The sequence below is a fragment of the Ctenopharyngodon idella genome, chromosome 1, assembly GCF_019924925.1.
Source record: "Ctenopharyngodon idella isolate HZGC_01 chromosome 1, HZGC01, whole genome shotgun sequence".
Lineage (NCBI taxonomy): Eukaryota > Metazoa > Chordata > Actinopteri > Cypriniformes > Xenocyprididae > Ctenopharyngodon > Ctenopharyngodon idella.
In genome coordinates, this window is record NC_067220.1 from 4,043,741 (window position 1) to 4,061,648 (window position 17,908).

At 36.7% G+C, this 17,908-nt stretch overlaps 1 protein-coding gene across 16 annotated transcripts; it reads left to right on the forward strand.

The window, feature by feature from the left end:
- The first annotated feature begins 305 nt into the window (after positions 1 to 305).
- On the forward strand, positions 306 to 14,209 carry LOC127517879 (NACHT, LRR and PYD domains-containing protein 12-like). 16 transcript variants are annotated; one of them, XM_051904085.1, is made up of 12 exons: positions 308 to 2,500; positions 3,028 to 3,156; positions 3,290 to 3,403; positions 3,537 to 3,650; positions 3,784 to 3,897; positions 4,668 to 6,485; positions 8,240 to 8,407; positions 10,233 to 10,406; positions 10,510 to 10,683; positions 10,757 to 10,930; positions 13,631 to 13,677; positions 13,758 to 14,209. In XM_051904085.1, the coding sequence occupies exons 2-12, from the start codon at positions 3,119 to 3,121 to the stop codon at positions 13,877 to 13,879; spliced, it is 3,057 nt and encodes a 1,018-aa protein (XP_051760045.1). In that variant the 5' UTR covers positions 308 to 2,500; positions 3,028 to 3,118; the 3' UTR covers positions 13,880 to 14,209. The 16 variants fall into 16 exon arrangements, with proteins under 16 accessions (XP_051760074.1, XP_051760103.1, XP_051760092.1 ...); XM_051904096.1 differs by having other exon boundaries at positions 3,044 to 3,156; XM_051904069.1 differs by having other exon boundaries at positions 3,056 to 3,156; positions 3,281 to 3,403; positions 3,787 to 3,897.
- The last annotated feature ends 3,699 nt before the right edge of the window (positions 14,210 to 17,908 follow it).

The window sequence follows — 17,908 nt, forward strand, 5'->3', positions numbered from 1 at the left end:
TGCATTTAGAGAGATGAATGTTTGAAAAACCAGGCCGATTATAATGATCTGTTTTAATCTTGTTCTTGACAGAACGTGTAAAAGTCTTGGCATCTGTTCTCAGAATATAATCACAAATAAATTCTGGTTTCAATGCATTTATTAGACATTATTATGATACAATAGTTTAGATATCTAGAGATGTTGCCGTTAAACTTTAATAGATGATTCAGCTGAATAAATTAAGTTACATTATTAGACTAGAGCAGTGGTCGCCAGCCCGTCGATCGCGATCGACTGGTAGATCTTTATCACTGTCCCAGTAGCTCCTGGAAATAACAGGATTATGAATACAAAGAGACATTACATTTCTCCAGTTTTTGTACTGTATTTTTGTATCAATTTTTCAGTTATTTTCGGGACAGCTACTGGGACAGTGAAAGATAAATAGCCCACATCATGCCTGAGTCTGTAAACAGCCGTTAACAAGAGGCCAGAGACGCTGGACACACAGAGGGGAAAATTTTGTAGCAGGCAGAGCAGCTCACTGTTCACGATGCTTGAAATATAGAAAGAAAATATAGATATTGAATTGGGGGTGAGGGGTTATATGAATGTATCTCTGACGGGAACTGTCTTTTTAAGTTTCAATGGCATTTTATTTTCTTCTTACCTGCAGTGCAGTGCTGCTTTGTTTACAGCGGTAACCAAGGAAACGCTGTATCACTGCTCTTCCATAAGCGCCACCTGCTGTCAGAGAGTGAATTTGCGTCTCATTCAGCCTGTCTGCTGTTTTTATTTCATGCTTTTTGTGTGTGTAGCATATAATTTCACAAAGATAAAGTCAGACCATTCTGCTTTTGCTTTAAATCTTGAAATTAAATCCAAAAACAACTGCTCATGCAACATGTGTAGCATCTTTGTTTGTGATTAAAATGCAGTGGCTAACTCTAATTTGTAATGGCTAGATATTTTTGTTTATAATAATAATAATAATAATGAAAATATCTGCAACCAGTATCGGAATCAGCCAATTTGCTGTTATTTTAATGAAAGTTGACTAGATTGACTGAGATTGACTTTTTTCTAAATGTAACTTTATTAAGCAACATGTAAACAAAAAGGACACTGCTGTATGAAATTAAAATGTACCATCACATAATGAAAAAAAACAAAACAATTAATCCTGGGTATTCATAAGCTGATGATTCACACTGGGCGTTTTTGCTCCCTTGAAGGCCGCTTTGGGAAGGGTTCCCCATTTGTAGGGGCGTTCCAAATGAAAGTGAACCGCTAAATCCCTTCATGAAGGGCCCTTCCATAAGTCCGTTAGTGAAGGGAACATGCGATGGCCACTTCAAGGTAGTAATTTATTCGTTTATGGTCATGTGACACAGGGTGACAAGTTCTTGCGATTCATTTTAAATCTAAGATATGGCGGGACAGTTGGAGTTAACGTATAAACATGCATTTCATGTTAAGTTTAAAAAAAGTTTCATAGGTAATAAATGTGTGTAATGCTTAACTTGATACAAATAAATGTACATTTCTGAAGTTTTTAAAGTATGAAATTCAAATCATATTATATAGTGCTGACTATCAAGTTTATCATGGACTGACTTTTCGGACTATAATGGTAAGAATGAAATGGTCTCTTTTTCACCCCTAATGTCACATTTTCGGTCACCATTAGACATTTTTCTCCTCAAACGCTGAAACTACTGTTTATACAACGCACTGTGTTTCCATGACTGTCCAAAGCAAATGAATATGAGGCTGTCAGCTGCTATGCATCTAGTCATTAACATTCAAACACTGCATTGATTCACACTGTAAAAGTTTAGGACTGCAATGCGGGGTTAATAATGCAAAGTAGTGCTTATTCATTTGTGGGAAAGATGTATTCAAGAATAAATGTTAATGTCCCTCTAGGGAATCTTGAAATAAAGGGGTTAATCAAAAATATAATTCAGAAGAGATGGCAAGAGTTGTGCACACAGGAAGGAGAAGGAAGACATTTATATGAAATAAAGATGGAGGAAATGTGAGAGAAGTTTGTGGCAAAAGAAGGGATGACACGATAATTTCACAACTTCATACCAGACACACAGTTTTGAATCAAATCACTTTTTAAAATTGGTAAAAAAAAAAAAAAAATACAGGATTATGCTGCAAATATGGATCACCAGAAACAATCGAGCATGTTCTTCTAAAATGTGTTGGTTATAATAAAGACAGATCTCAGCTCCTAGAAGAAGTTAAGACTGTATCTGTTGGAATAAAAGGGCTAACATTAAAGAACTTACTGAACAATAATTCAAAAGTGACCACAGCTTTATTAGAATACCTAAAGAAAGCATGTTTGATTAGAAGAATTTAGAAGTTGTCCATTCCTTCTACATCAATGCTTCACATTCCATCCCAGTAGGTGGTGGAAATACACCAAAGCTGGTTTGACAACCACCATTAAATTCAAAAGAAGAAGAAAAGACGCCGGACCCATAAAGAATTGTATATCACGGTAAGTTCAACTTTCATCAAAATCATGTAATTTTGTTTTATAATGTTGTTGTAAGTCTTTATAAGATCACATCAAACACTGAACTGAAATTAACAAAAACTATGACGCTCATGAAAAGGATTATATATCGAAAGTGAAAGTTAAAAGTAAACATAACAGGATTAGTTTGATATCCGTCTCTGTTGATCTATGAAAATCTAAAATAAAGTGGTTAAAGAGATGTTATATAAAGCAATATTCCATCTCTCTGACACTCCCTCATGATTTGATCTTAGAATGTTGGGGGTTTTCTAATCTTTAGCGAAATTATTGTGTAAAGCAAAAACGTAAATTTATTTCCACTGAAGCTATGTGAACTAACTAGTCTTCTGTTGAATTAGAAGTGAAATATGCTTGAGTCCATTTCATTTATGATTGAATGATTTATGTTCACAGGGAACATGTGCTGAAATGTTTAGCTTGAATACACTGTAAATAACTTCAAATTAAAGCATCTACTAAATTTGATATTAATGTAATGCTCTCAGTGTGTCCATATAAAAGAGAAAATGTCAGTCTTTCAGAAAGAGAGCAGCATCTCCAGAACCCAGCAGTGAGTCTCTGAAGAGTGACAGATCCATGAATAATCCCATGGATTCAGTGACCTCTGACCCCAGGTGAGACACCGTCCAGTACAGGAGACAATAGACTGACTCACACAACATCACAGATCATCTGAACTAATTATATTGTGTTAATTACAGTACAAAAATGTGCATGAATGATCATATCTTTTCTTAGTATCTCCAGCAGGGGGAGTCAGAGATCTTCATCTCCAGAACCCAGCTATGTGTCTCTGAAGAGCAATCAATCCATGGATCCTCCTGTTAAATTTAGTGATGGAGCAGTGACCTCTGACCCCAGGTGAGACACTGTCCAGTACCAGAAACAATAGACAGACTCATACAACATTACAGATCTTTTGAACTAATTATATTGTGTTAATTACAGTATAAAAATGTGTATGAATTATCATATCTTTTCTTATTATCTTCAGCAGGGGGAGTCAGAGATCTTCATCTGCAGAACCCAGCTGTGTGTCTCTGAAGAGCAGTCAATCCATGGATCCTCCTGTTAAATTTAGTGATGGAACAGTGACCTCTGACCCCAGGTGAGACATCTACCAGTACAGGAGACAATAGACAGACTCATACAACATCACAGATCTTCTGAACTAATTATATTTTGTTAATTACAGTATAAAGATGTGCATGAATTATCATATCTTTTCTTATTATCTTCAGCAGGGGGAGTCAGAGATCTTCATCTGCAGAACCCAGCTGTGTGTCTCCGAAGAGCAATCAATCCATTAATCCTTCTCCGAATTTCAGTGATGAAGCAGTGACCTCTGACCCCAGGTGATTATCAGCATGTGTTTGGTGATTTAACTGCTCTAGTATAAGTGGTGTGAGACATTTATTTATATTAAAATAAGTGCACAATGTCAGTGTTTACTTGTATAGCAACATAAATCTAATGAATGAATGTAGTACAAATATGTACAGGCCTAAGACCAAAATTTGAATGAGTGTCATTTCTTTACATTAGACTTTATCATTTTATTTTGCCTACTGTTAATATTAGTGTTGTTGCTGTTGTTGTTGTTACAAATAAAAATACTTATTTCAGTATCGTGTTAATACTGTGATAAAAGCTTCAGCAATTATCATGACATGAAAATTTGATACGATTCAATTCCTAGATTCAATGTTTTCATTGTTGTAATATGAAGATAAAATTTAACATGGAAGTATATTAACTTTCAGCATTTATTTATTTTGTGTTCAGTGATGTTGTTATCACTGTGTGAAGTAAAACAATACATAAATATTGGTTCTGCATATCGATTATCAGCCATATAAGTATTCCACATCTGTATCGGTTATAAAAAAAAAAAAAAAATCAATATCAGTCTATCTCTATTTTAAACCCCAACTAGAACAGGAAACTAAGAGACCATAACTTCAACATAACAACTTATATTCCAGAATATATGTTGTACTTTAATGTACAAATGTTTTGTATAAGAGGAATCTGATAAACTGAAACTTCTGTCTTAAATGTGTTGTTGTTCCTTGCATGTTTTATTCACAAAAATGTTTTATGTTTGTATTTTGCCACCAATTAGAGATGAACAATTTGGAGACCAGGATTCTCCTCAATCAGTAAATGATGAACAACAGCGAGTCAAAGACAGACACAAAACCAGCATGAAGAACAAGTATGAGAAATTATTTGAGGGAATGAAACTCCAAGAGAATGAAACCCTCCTGAACAGGATCTACACACAGCTCTACATCATAGAGGGAGAGAGTGACGGAGTGAATGAAGAACATGAGGTTTTACAGATGGAGAAAACAGCCAGAACACAACACTCACAAGACACTCCAATCTACTGCAATGACATCTTTAAAGCCTCACCTGAACCAGGATATGAGGAGAAAGACCAAATCAAGACTGTACTTACTAAAGGCATCGCTGGAATCGGAAAAACCGTCTCTGTGCAGAAGTTCATTCTGGACTGGGCCGAGGGAAAAGCCAATCAGGATGTAGATTTCATGTTTGTGCTTCCATTTCGAGAGTTGAACTTGATCCAAGATAATCCGTACAGTCTTCACAGGCTTCTGCTGGACTTTCATCCTGAACTTCAAGATCTGGACTTCAAGATATATGAAAAGTGCAAAGTTGTGTTCATCTTTGATGGTCTGGATGAAAGCAGAATCACACTGAAATTTTCAGATGCTCAGAAAGTTTCTGATGTGACTGAGAATTCATCAGTGAGTGTGTTGATGTCAAAGCTCATGAAAGGAGAGCTGCTTCCCTCTGCTCTCATCTGGATCACCTCCAGACCAGCAGCAGCCAATCAGATCCCCTCCAAATACATCAACCGTGTGACAGAAATTCAGGGATTCAATGAGCCTCAGAAGGAACAATACTTCAGGAAGAGAATCAGTGATGAGCATCAAGCCAGCAGAATCATCTTACACATCAGAAGAGCAAGAAGCCTCCACATCATGTGCCACATACCCGTCTTCTGCTGGATCTCATCCACTGTGCTTCAAAAACTTCTGAAAGAAGATCTGAGTGCAGAAATCCCTCAAACTCTGACTGAAATGTATATCCACTTCCTGCTGATTCAGATAAACATGAGGAATCAGAAGTATGAAGAAAGAGATCCAGAGAAACTCCTGCAGTCCAACAGAGAAGTGATTGTGAAACTTGCTGAAGTGGCTTTCAAACAGCTGATGAAGGGCAATGTGATGTTCTATGAGGAGGACCTGAGAGAAAGCAGCATAGATGTCACTGACGCCTCAGTGTATTCTGGGATTTGCACTGAGATCTTTAAGGAGGAATCTGTGATTCATCAGAGGAAAGTCTACAGCTTCATTCATCTGAGCATCCAGGAGTTTCTCGCTGCTTTCTATGTGTTTTACTCACATGTCATCAACAATGAGTTACTGCAGTTTCTTAAAGTCTCTCTGTGTGTGCTGCTAAAAACAGCAGTAAATAAATCTCTCAAGAGTAAAAATGGACACTTAGATTTGTTCCTGCGGTTCCTGCTGGGTGTCTCACTGGAGTCCAGTCAGAGACTCTTACAGGATCTACTGACACACACAGTGAACAGCTCAGAAAGCATCAGGAAAACCACACAGTACATTAAAGGGAAGATCAAGGAACATGATCATGTCTCAACTGAAAGGTCCATCAATTTGTTCCTCTGCCTGCTGGAAGTCAAAGATCAGACTCTGTCCAGAGAGATTCAGGAGTTTGTGAAATCAGACTATCTCTCAATGAAGAAACTCTCTCCTGCTCACTGCTCAACAATCGCCTACATACTTCAGATGTCAGAGGTGGTGTTGGATGAGCTGAAGCTCATGAAATACAAGACAACAGATGAGGGTAGAAGAAGACTGATACCAGCTGTGATCAACTGCAGAAAAGCCCAGTGAGTGTTTAACAGCTACAAAATCGTGTGTTTAATAACAACTACTACTCTTTTAAAATAAAAATTACTTTGAGCATTATGCTTAAATGAGGAAGTTGTTCTCCTAAAGTTCAAGCTGTAGTCTCTATAAACAGATTAAACTTTAAAAAAAGTACATTTCTATAATGTACTTAAAGCGCTCTATTTTCACGCACTAATTTTGTACTTAATATTCTAAAAATTCTTCTTTAGTACTAACTAAAGTAACATCTAAGTATACTCAACTGTGCTATTTTGTGCTATTTTGAGACACCATGAATATGAACTAAAATGTGCTTTTAATATACTATCTGTATCGAAAAAATATATTTAGATACCACTTATAGTACATTTGAAACCATAGTGTACTACAAGTGGTATCTAAATATATTTTAAGAAACTGCAGTAACTCATTGTTGATGACATGTGAGTAAAACACATAGAAAGCAGCGAGAAACTCCTGGATGCTTAGTGTGTTTGTCGCAATGTTGGCTCTAGTAGGACGCTGTCTGTTTTATTTGGGGGGCCGATTCAGCATGTAGAATTGGCGTTGGGCCATCGGTGAGAGGGAGAATTCTGACTGGCTGTTCAGTTTAGTGAATGCATAAGTGCACAAGAATAATAGCAATCAAAGACGTCAAGACATTACAGACAGAAGGCTGTTCTAATTTTACTTCATGTTACTTGAGTGTTCCTCTACGAATATTTTAATATTAACCTGAGCAGAGTGGAATAAAGAAAGTGATCAGCATGACTGATATTCAAAAAAGGTAAGCACATGTTGCTTTGTTTACAGTTTGTGTTTCTGCAGTCTGCAGAGTTAGTTTCCCTTTCTGAATGATGAATATATATGAAGAAATAAGCAATTGTCTCATTTACACACAGACGCAGAATGCACATGCTAGCTGACAGTTGGCTGTAGTCCTTTTGGTGTGTTCAAGTGCAACTTTTTCCCCCAAAACAGATGACGCAAGGTGTCGGCTTTCATCAGCGCTAGTTCTTTTTAGTGGTTTTGAAACCGTGACATTTTCATACCGTACTATACCTTGAAACCAGTAACTGGCACATGCCTAGTACTGCGATGATGGCAGATGAATAATAGTCCTTACTGAATACTAGGGTATTGGAGTGATAGAGGATAGATAAAGGAGATGCTGGAGAATATGAAGGAACACAGAAGGAGAACGGGAATCCACTGGAGACTTTCCTAGTTGAAGATCAGGTAAGTAGCATGGGATATGAGTCCTTTTCCACATGGGAGACCAGACAATGAAGGAGAGGGATGTGTGTGTGTATATTATAGGGGGGGTCAGAATTCGGGAGACTGTGATCTTTGAGTAGGCATGGTGGTGGAGCCTGGTGAAACCATTACATTAATGAGGGTCTTTCACTTTTATATGGTACAGTATGATGCAAAAATGTTCCTGTTTCATTGCATGGGACAATGCATGTGACCACACTGCATCACATTTGTGGACTCATATCATGCTAATGCCTCCTGATGTTTACCAAAGATGGATTAACTACTCAACTAACAGAAAACAGTTGTTTTAATTTATGCCAGCCAGGCACAACTTTAAAACAGGCAGCGATCAATAAAAAATAGGAAAAGCCCAAACGTCTGCACATACATTTTTTTATGCTCTCATCTACATTTAATTTAGTCCCACACCATAACAATTATCCTCATGTGTGTCACCTGCTTACAGTATTGTGCTTTATTTAATCTCTTTCAGTTTTGGTGGCTCTAATCTGACTAGTCAGCATTATCAAACACTGTTATCAGTTCTACAGTCTGCAAACTGCTTCCTCAGAGATCTGCACCTGAGCTTCAATGACCTGCAAGATTCAGGACTGAAGTTGCTCTCTGATGGACTGAAGAGCTGCCAGCTGGAGAAACTGAGGTATTTTACAGTTGTATAATTCAACAATATATGACAACAAAATTAATTTTAGCAGCATTAGTGGCAGTGATTATATTATATATTAAAAGGAGGTGTTATTGTGTTGTAAATGAGCAAACCTGTTACCCATCCCACCCAGCAAGGTGAAGGAGAAGACAGAGTTGTTCTAGAGAGTTAAGGGAGTATTCAGTTTTAAAAACCAATGTGAAAAATACTTTCTTTTTTTTTTTTTTTTTTTTTTTTTTTTTTTTTTACATTTACAATTTTATGTAACCGGTTTAAGGCGAGATTCAGTTTAACATCTGTGTCATAGAGTTTATATAGACAGGAAATATCTTGGGTCTAGGGATGGGTTTGGTTTTGACAATATGGGGAACACCATCAGAGTGAAGTGCAAGCATGGGTTGTGAAATGCGCTGAAGTGAGCATAACATAAAACTGTTCCCTAACACTAGTGTCCCATTTCAGCAGGACATATTCTGGCCATAGGGAGCATGGAGCAGTTAGTGAGAAGGGCAAGATACAAACTTCAGAATGCCACCACCCAAAAGTTGGTTGCAAGACTGTTTTGAGTGGGTCACGGAGTGTGTAGTCTAACAACAACAACAAACATAATTCTATGTTTTAGGCTTTTATTTAAAACAGACTGCAATAAAGTTTTTGAAACTTCTGTCAGACAGTTTAAGTAAAGATTGCCTGTGAAAAACACATTGACTTGATTCAGTATCTGTTGAGTCAGAGGCTATATGTCAGTGTTATTACTTCTTACATTATTTTGTAACTTGTTACGATATAAAAAATTTTCAGCTCTGTCAGACATTATACTGTGCACAATAGTGCACCATCTTCAATTGCACATGCAAATGCGCCGACACGCACTGTGTCACTTCATAAATAAAGCACAAATTTAATTACGAGCATGCACATTGTAGTTATATTGTCAATTAGTAAGTCAGGAAATTACTAAAAAGTATAACTAAATTACATAACTGGTAGATTGTATATTAGCTGGGAAGAATTTGCATGCAGGTATGGTGTTTATCAGGATCAGTGTCCATGTTTTATTAACACTTCATGTATATTTACCATGGAAACTGTTGTTTTTGTAGCTCCAAAATTGTATTTTATTTTCACTTTGTGTTATTTTGTATATTTTTAAATGACTATGGTGGCTCATACCAACTTACTAACTTTATTGTATTAACAAAAACTAATTTGGGAATGCTGTTTAATAGCTTTACCTTATACTGTTTATTCATCAGTATCCTTTATATCTTTATATTCTTACAATTTACAAATTGATTACATTAATTTTTAGAATTTTTTAGGAATCAGGTTAAATTCCTAAAATATTGGGTTGCAGCTTAATGATCATGGGAAAATGTGAGTCATTTGACCAAACCAGTTGAGAACATCTGATCTATTTTTAGTTTCACATTGATGCCACTTCCAACATCTTGGCAACTAAAATTCTGAGTTTTGCACTTCTAAATATTTGCTTGGTCATTCATATGCTAAGAACTCATAATTGCAATATATCAGACTCCTTTTGAAGGGCACATTTATTATTTACACAAAAACTAATTGGAAAACAAAGGACAGTTGGAGACAATTGAAGGGGAATTAAGGAAACAGAAAACAGGAATAAGACAGATCTACAAACTAAAAGACACTTAAAAAGAAAGTATGATACTGTATATCACAGTGTGACCGATTTCATGTTTATTAAGACAAAACTAATAATTATCAAAGCAATGAAACTATAATACTGCTTAGTTTTTTTTCAGCATGAAATCTGTTTTTTTTTTTTTTTTTTCCTATTTAGATTGCAGTTCTGTCGTCTCACTGGTCAGTGTTGTGAGAGTTTGTCATCAGCTCTTCATTCTTCAAACTGTGTCTTGAAAGAACTGGATCTGAGTGACAATGACCTGCATGATTCAGGGGTGAAGCTGCTCTCGGATGGATTGAAGAGTCCAAACTGTCAGCTTCAGATACTGAGGTATTAGGGAACATATAAGAGATAATGTACAGTCACTCGGTCATAATGTTGATGTGTGTTTGGAAATGATCTGACTATTCATGTGTGTTCTGCTCTTTTTCAGTCTTTCTGATTGTAAACTCACTGCTAAGTGTTGTGAGAGTTTGTCATCAGCTCTACATTCCTCAAACTGTGTCCTGAGAGAGCTGGACCTGAGTGACAATGACCTGCAGGATTCAGGAGTGAGGCTGCTCTCTGATGGACTGAAGAGTCTAAACTGTCAGCTGCAGATACTGAGGTATCTATAAACTAGAAAACTCTTCACGAAATTTACTAAATTTGCTCTGGTTGATCTGACTCTGTGTCTGTAGGTTGTCAGGCTGTATGGTGACAGAGGAAGGCTGTGGTTATGTGTCTTCAGCCCTGAGTTCAAACCCATCACACCTGAGAGAGCTGGATCTGAGCTACAATAAACCAGGACAATCAGGAGTCAAGCAGCTCTCTGACAAACTTGATGATCCAGACTGCTCACTCAAGATACTCAAGTATGAGACCCTGTTTGAACCTGGTATCACAATTTCTCTTGTCTGTCAAAGGTTCAGGGGTCCAGACTGTTTTGTATGGAAGCCCGTTTCTGCCACAATTGAGTAAAAAATATAATTCTGTAAGTCATATTAATGAGAAACTTTCTCATAATTATGACTTAGTATCTCATTATATTGAGAACGTTTCTCGTAATAATGACTTAGTATCTCATAATAATGAGAAACTTTCTCGTAATAATGACTTAGTATCTCATAATAATGAGAAACTTTCTCGTAATAATGACTTAGTTTCTCATAATAATGAGAAACTTTCTCGTAATAATGACTTAGTTTCTCATAATAATGAGAAACTTTCTCGTAATTATGACTTAGTTTCTCATAATAATGAGAAACTTCTACGCATGCGCAAAGCAGCGGAGCAGTGACACGCTAGCGACATCCGCTGGTCAAATGCGATAACTCCACAACCATGGCACGTTCTGCAAAAGTGTAATCTATAATATCATTAAATAAATAACATTATTGATAAATTATCAGTAGCCTAGACGGGATATAGTCATTTATTCATTTGTAACATTCATTTGTATTTTTGTGTATGAACAAGCAGAAACACAGAGTGGTGATCCATGGATTTCAAACAGATAGAGGAATGATAAGACAGCACACACCTACATATCCAAGTCTGTTAAAGAACGCTTCACCTGGAAAGCTGTCTTTTGCATACATTCTAATGAGTCATAAACATCTTAAAAGGTGTTTTCTGTAGGAATATCACTGGAATGAAGGTTTATGACTGGGCAAGTGCTTTAGGACCCGGTTTATATTAGAAAAGCTTTCCAGCGCCTTGTCTAGGCAAACCTGCACATCAAATAGCCTAGACTCATCCGCGAAATACGTGTTAACATTAACACATAAACCCACACATTTTATGAAGACGTTGCACTTAAACTTAACGAATACACGTCATATTCCTTCGTTAATCTGATAGTTTTGTAAGCCGTCGCGTTCATGCAACAGGTTCCACCGTTACCACGGAAACCACTTTGCGTTCCAACTTCTCGTGCGCATGGAAAAGTATTGAAGATATACTGATAATTTATAATAACTGATGTTATTTAATGATACTATAGATAGACTGCACTTTGTAGATTACTTTAAAGAAAAAACAACTGTTTTGCATAACGTGCCATGTTTGCTGTTCTCACATTTACGAGACTTTGACCAGCGGATGTCGCTAGCGTGCCACGCCCTTCTGCTCTGCGCATGCGTAGAAGTTTCTCATTATTATGAGAAAGTTTCTCGTTATTACGAGAAAGTTTCTCGTTATTATGAGAAACTAAGTCATTATTATAAGAAAGTTTCTCATTATTATGAGATACTAAGTCATAATTATGAGAAAGTTTCTCATTATTACGAGAAAGTTTCTCATTATTACGAGAAAGTTTCTCGTTATTATGAGAAACTAAGTCATTATTACGAGAAAGTTTCTCATTATTATGAGAAACTAAGTCGTTATTATAAGAAAGTTTCTCATTATTATGAGATACTAAGTCAAAATTAACGAGAAAGTTTCTCATTATTACGAGAAAATTTCTTGTCATTATGAGAAACTAAGTCATTATTACGAGAAAGTTTCTCATTATTATGAGATACTAAGTCATAATTATGAGAAAGTTTCTCGTTATTATGAGAAACTAAGTCATTATTACGAGAAAGTTTCTCATTATTATGACATAGTAAGTCATTATTATGAGAAAGTTTCTCAATATTATGACTTAAAGAATCATATTTTTTTTACTTTACTGTGGCGGAAACGGGCTTCCATAGTTTTGTGATCCATTCGTTGAAAACACATCCAGTAGTTCACATTTACACTGCATTTTTAATTTAAACACTGATCTGTTCTGAGTCCTGCAGCAGTGAAGGAACATCTGTCAATCACCTATAAATCAATTTTTTATTTATTTATTTATTTTTTGGATTTCAAATAAGATTTTTTTTATATATTAATAAAAATAATAATAATATCTTTAAATAATTTAAACCCACTTAGAACCCACTTACTGAGGCCACCTAATGGGCCATAGGCCCCTGGTTATACTGATAACTGGTACCTGCAGTGTATATTCTAGTCAAGTCAAGTCACCTTTATTTATATAATGCATTTTACAATGCAGATTGTGTCAAAGCAACTTCATAGTGATAACAGGAAAATAATTTTGGCTGCACAGCAGCTCTAGAAAATAATGGTGTCATTGTCCAGCTTAAGTAAGTACAGTATTGATTCATTCCATTGTAAAATCATTAGTTATTCATTTAGTTCATTTATTTATACAGCAGAAAGAAAAAAACAGTGATGTCATGGAAACAACAGTGATGTAATGGAAACAACAGTGATGTCATCGTCCAGCTCATTTCAGTTTGCATACAATGGTGTCAATGCAGGCAGATCAAAAATATTGATGAAAGATTGGTATCAAAGAGCACATCCAAGTTCCCAACTAACGATAAAGACTTAACAGAGCATTCTAAGTATCAATCACATGTTTTTTAGGTGGTCCATTTAAATCCCTGAGCAAAACACACTAGAAAGTCCTTTTAGAGTTACAGTAGTAACTCTTCATGTTCTGTCAGTTCCTCAAATGCATTAATTGTGTTATATGAGAAGAATATGACATGTTTGTGTGTTTGTGTTAATAGTGTGGATCATGAAGGAGAGGTCAGGTGTTCACTAAAGTTACCAAAAGGTAGGTCAAAACACACACACACACACACACACACACAGTTATTGTTGTGTTTTATACAGTTTTTCTCTTCTTGATTTCAGATGCCTGTGATCTCTTACTGGGTCCAAACATGAATGAATTAGTTGCATTATATATAAGATCAGATGAAAGAAAACGTGTTCTAGAGACGAAGCCATATCCTGATCATCCAGGCAGATTTTAAGGGTGTCTTTAGAATCTGTGTTGAGAGTCTGACTGGATGCTGTTACTGTGAGACTTTACAGAGTAGCAGGCTTGCTATTATATTATTTTTATTAATATAATCTTTATTTTTACCAGGGAAGAAGCACACTGAGATTAAAAATCTCTTTTGCAAGAGTGTTCTGGTCATGATTGACAGCAACACAGTTCACATGGGTTTAACTTGTTAACCTTCACGAGGACGCCGACGCACTTAAGCTTTTGTTTAAATTAGCTCAAATTTACAGTTTGACGTAATGTAATTACCTTGACAAACTATACATCATTAAAAAGATCTAAGTCTCAAGCTTCACTTTTTGACCTCTGTTTTACTCTTAAAATCTTATAGTGGCTGTAATTTGTTAATATGCATCAGGAGTTATGAATATGAAAAACGGAGTCGTTACCTTTTTAATTGAAATATGAGTGTCAGCCACATTCATTGAGAAAAAACTCCTGTATGTTTGTCAGCCTGAGGGCGCTCTGTGCACATTTTGTCCACAAATAGCACATGATGAAGAACAGGCATACCATGTGACATTCCAGGAACTAACAAAAGGCTTCCAGAGATCGTTATAACATGCAGATAATAAGATAATGAAATATGATGATGATAATAATGAAGATAATAAATGCACGATTGCGACGATATATGGTTTATCTGTGTTCTTCATGCCATGTGGGCTATTTTTATAATAATAGATTATAATGCAATGCTAATCGAGATAGCTTTTCTCATTGTGCAGAATACCATAAAATAATATATTTTGCTCTGATTTTTGATCCAAAGCCACATCACATCACATAAAGTTATTTAATACACTCAACTTTTAAGTTTGGAGCAAAAGCATGGTTTTAATCTCATAAATTGTCGTGTTTTGTTGGTGTGCTAAGCTAACATGCTAGCGAGCCCATAGAGATGCACCTGTTCTGAGCAAATGTAATGCAAATAAATAATTTTGAATTGTAAAGCTCGTTGAATTGTTTTCTTTTTTCAAGAAGGGGATTTGATACAGTTTAACAGAAGGTGTAGTGAGAAGTATCTACAACACGGTGTTTCTGTCTCCAATTTATTTAAAATCACTTTAAAACCGTCCAATGACACCAGCTCTCTAAGATTCAACTTAATTTGCAAATTATTCCAGGCAGAGGGAGCAAAAAATTTAAATGCCTTTTTCCTGTAATTCAGTGCACACCACTGGAACAGATACTAAGAAAAATTCCTGGGACTGAAGGCTATAACTACCAACATGTTTTTTACAGATGTAGGTATGAAGATATGAAGGAAGCAGACCCAGGATAGATTCATAAATAAGAACATGCCAGTGTTTTAGTCTACAGTGGACAAAGCAGACCATTCAACCCAAGCATACAACACACAAAGATGAGTGTTTTTAAGATTTGTTACGAACCTCAGTGCACCATGATAAACCATGTCCAAAGCATGTAAACACTGAGAATATGAATGCATATATAACATCACCATAGTCCAGTACAGACCAAAAAAATGGTGGCAACAAGCCTCTTTTTAGCCTCTAAGGAAAGGCAGGATAAAATTCTAAAATAAAAACCCAGACTTATTTTCAATATTTTCACTAGTTGTTGAACATGAGGGCCAAAGGAGAGAGCATCATCAATTAAAATCCCGAGATACCTGTACTGAGACACAAACTCAATCTCTGAGCCTTGGGAAGTAGTAATTGAAAAAAGATAATGAGGAATTAATTTTGAATTAGAAAACAACAGGAAGTGGAAGAAATTTCATTTGAAAAGAACTGTATCATAGATTGTTTGCACAAAAAGTTGAACTAAAACTTCGCCTATGCACAGACACACCCTCTCCACTGTGTGGGATTTTTTTGAAGCACATTTCCAATGGAAGGATAATGTCACGAAAAATGACATTTTTGTAATCAAAGGAAGTGTTGAGCCACTGTTAGGAAGACAGTCATGCTTTGACTTAAAGATTCTGAATACCACAGACCAGGTCGCTGCAATTGAAAATTTGCCAGAAAGATTTTTGAAAATATCAGTGAATGAAAAAGTCACACCTGTAGCTCAAGCTTTAAGGAGAGTACCCTGCCTGATGGTAGAGGCTGTGAATCAAGAGCTGGAAGATGGCATCATAGAGGAAGTGCACTAAGGATCTGAATGGGTGTCAAACATTCTTCTAATTCCAAAAAAAGACAGTAATGAAGCAAGACTTTGTGTAGATCTGAGAGAAATGAATAAAGCGGCGGTAAGAGAAAGACACCCAGTACCAACAATAGAAAGTATACTGCAAGCAATGCAGAGAGCAAAGGTGTTTGCAAAACTGGATGCACGTAGGGGTTTCTGGCAAGTTGATCTGGCACCTGAATCCAGAAATATGACCACATTCATTACGCACCGGGGATGCTACCGTTTTTGGAAGGTTCCATTTGGATTGTCCAGTGCTCCTGAAGCATACCAGAAAGCCATGGACTCTATGTTATGTGGGATGCCAGGTATGGTGTGCTACATGGATGATGTGGTCGTGTTTGCTGAAAATGAAAATTAGCTGGAGCAAAGACTGAGAAGTGTTTTTCAAAGATTCCAAGAAAAAGGACTGACCTTGAATAAAGAAAAATGTTTCTTTAGACTTAAGCAGATTTTGGGTCATGTTGTCACAGCAGATGGAATAAAACCAGATCCACGAAAGGTTGAAGCAGTTTGTAACGCTCCCAGACCCGAAAATGTTGCACAGTTACGTTCATTTTTAGGCACTTGTGGATTTTTGATGAAGTTTGTTCCCAATTACGCGAAACTGCCTGAGCCTCTCAAAAAACTGACCAGACAAGGACAAAAGTGGCAGTGGTCATCTGAAACAGAAAATGCCTTTAAAAGACTGAAAAAAGAATTAACTAGTGAGCCATGCCTAGCATACTTCAACATAAGTGCTCCAACAGTGATTAGTGATGCAAGTCCAGTCGACTTGGAGCAGTTTTGCTTCAGACACAAAAAGATGGAGCTAAGAAGCCTGTAGCATATGCGAGCCACTCTCTGACACCCATGGAAAGGCGTTACTCTCAGACAGAGCGGGAAGCCCTAGGGTATGGGCGGTGGAACACTTCAGAGCGTATTTGTGGGGAGATTTACTCTTCAAACGGATCATCGACCTCATTTATATGCTCAATCCAGAGAAGTCAAAGCTTTTGCCTCCTAGAATACAAAGACTTGGACTGAGACTGTATCCATATGACTAAAAGATTGAACACATTGCAGGTAAAGACAATGTTGCAGACTCACTTTCTAGACTTCCTTTACCAGAAACTGAGGGCAACAGTTACGTGGACACATATATGGTGTTGTCTGTAAATATGATGGACGTACAAGCCTTGATTCTTGAGGAGCTTAAAAGATCTACAATGGAAGATACTACCTTGACGCAACTGATTTCCGTAGTGGAGACAGGACAGTGGCCTGCTACAATTACTGAAAGTCTACATCCATGCAAACGCTGCTCAGATGAGTTGTCAACCCATGATGGTCTTTTGCTGCGGGGACACAGGATTGTTCTTCCTTCCAAGCTGGTTCAGCAAGCTTTGAAAATTGCACACGAGACACATCAAGGTGTAATTCGCACAAAGCAATTTTTGAGAAGCAAATTTTATTGGCCTAATATGGACATGGATGTAGAAAGAATGGTCAAAATCTGTAATGCGTGTGTTCTGAATCAACCCTTGCATCAGCCACTGCATCCATTAGAACTACCACCCAGACCATGGACCGAGATAGGGGTTGATTTGGTGGGTCCTATTCAGAATGTCTATATACCCACTGTTATAGACTACTACACATCATATCCTGAAGCAGTAGTCATTGCTGACATAACTTCTGAGACCGTTACCAAGGAAATGATGAGAATATTCACCCGATTTGGGTATCCCTTGGAAGTAGTCACTGACAATGGAAAGCAATTTGTTGGTAAAGTCTTTGAAGCATTTCTGAGAACTAGCAGAGTTAAGCACATTAAGGCCTCACCTTACTACCC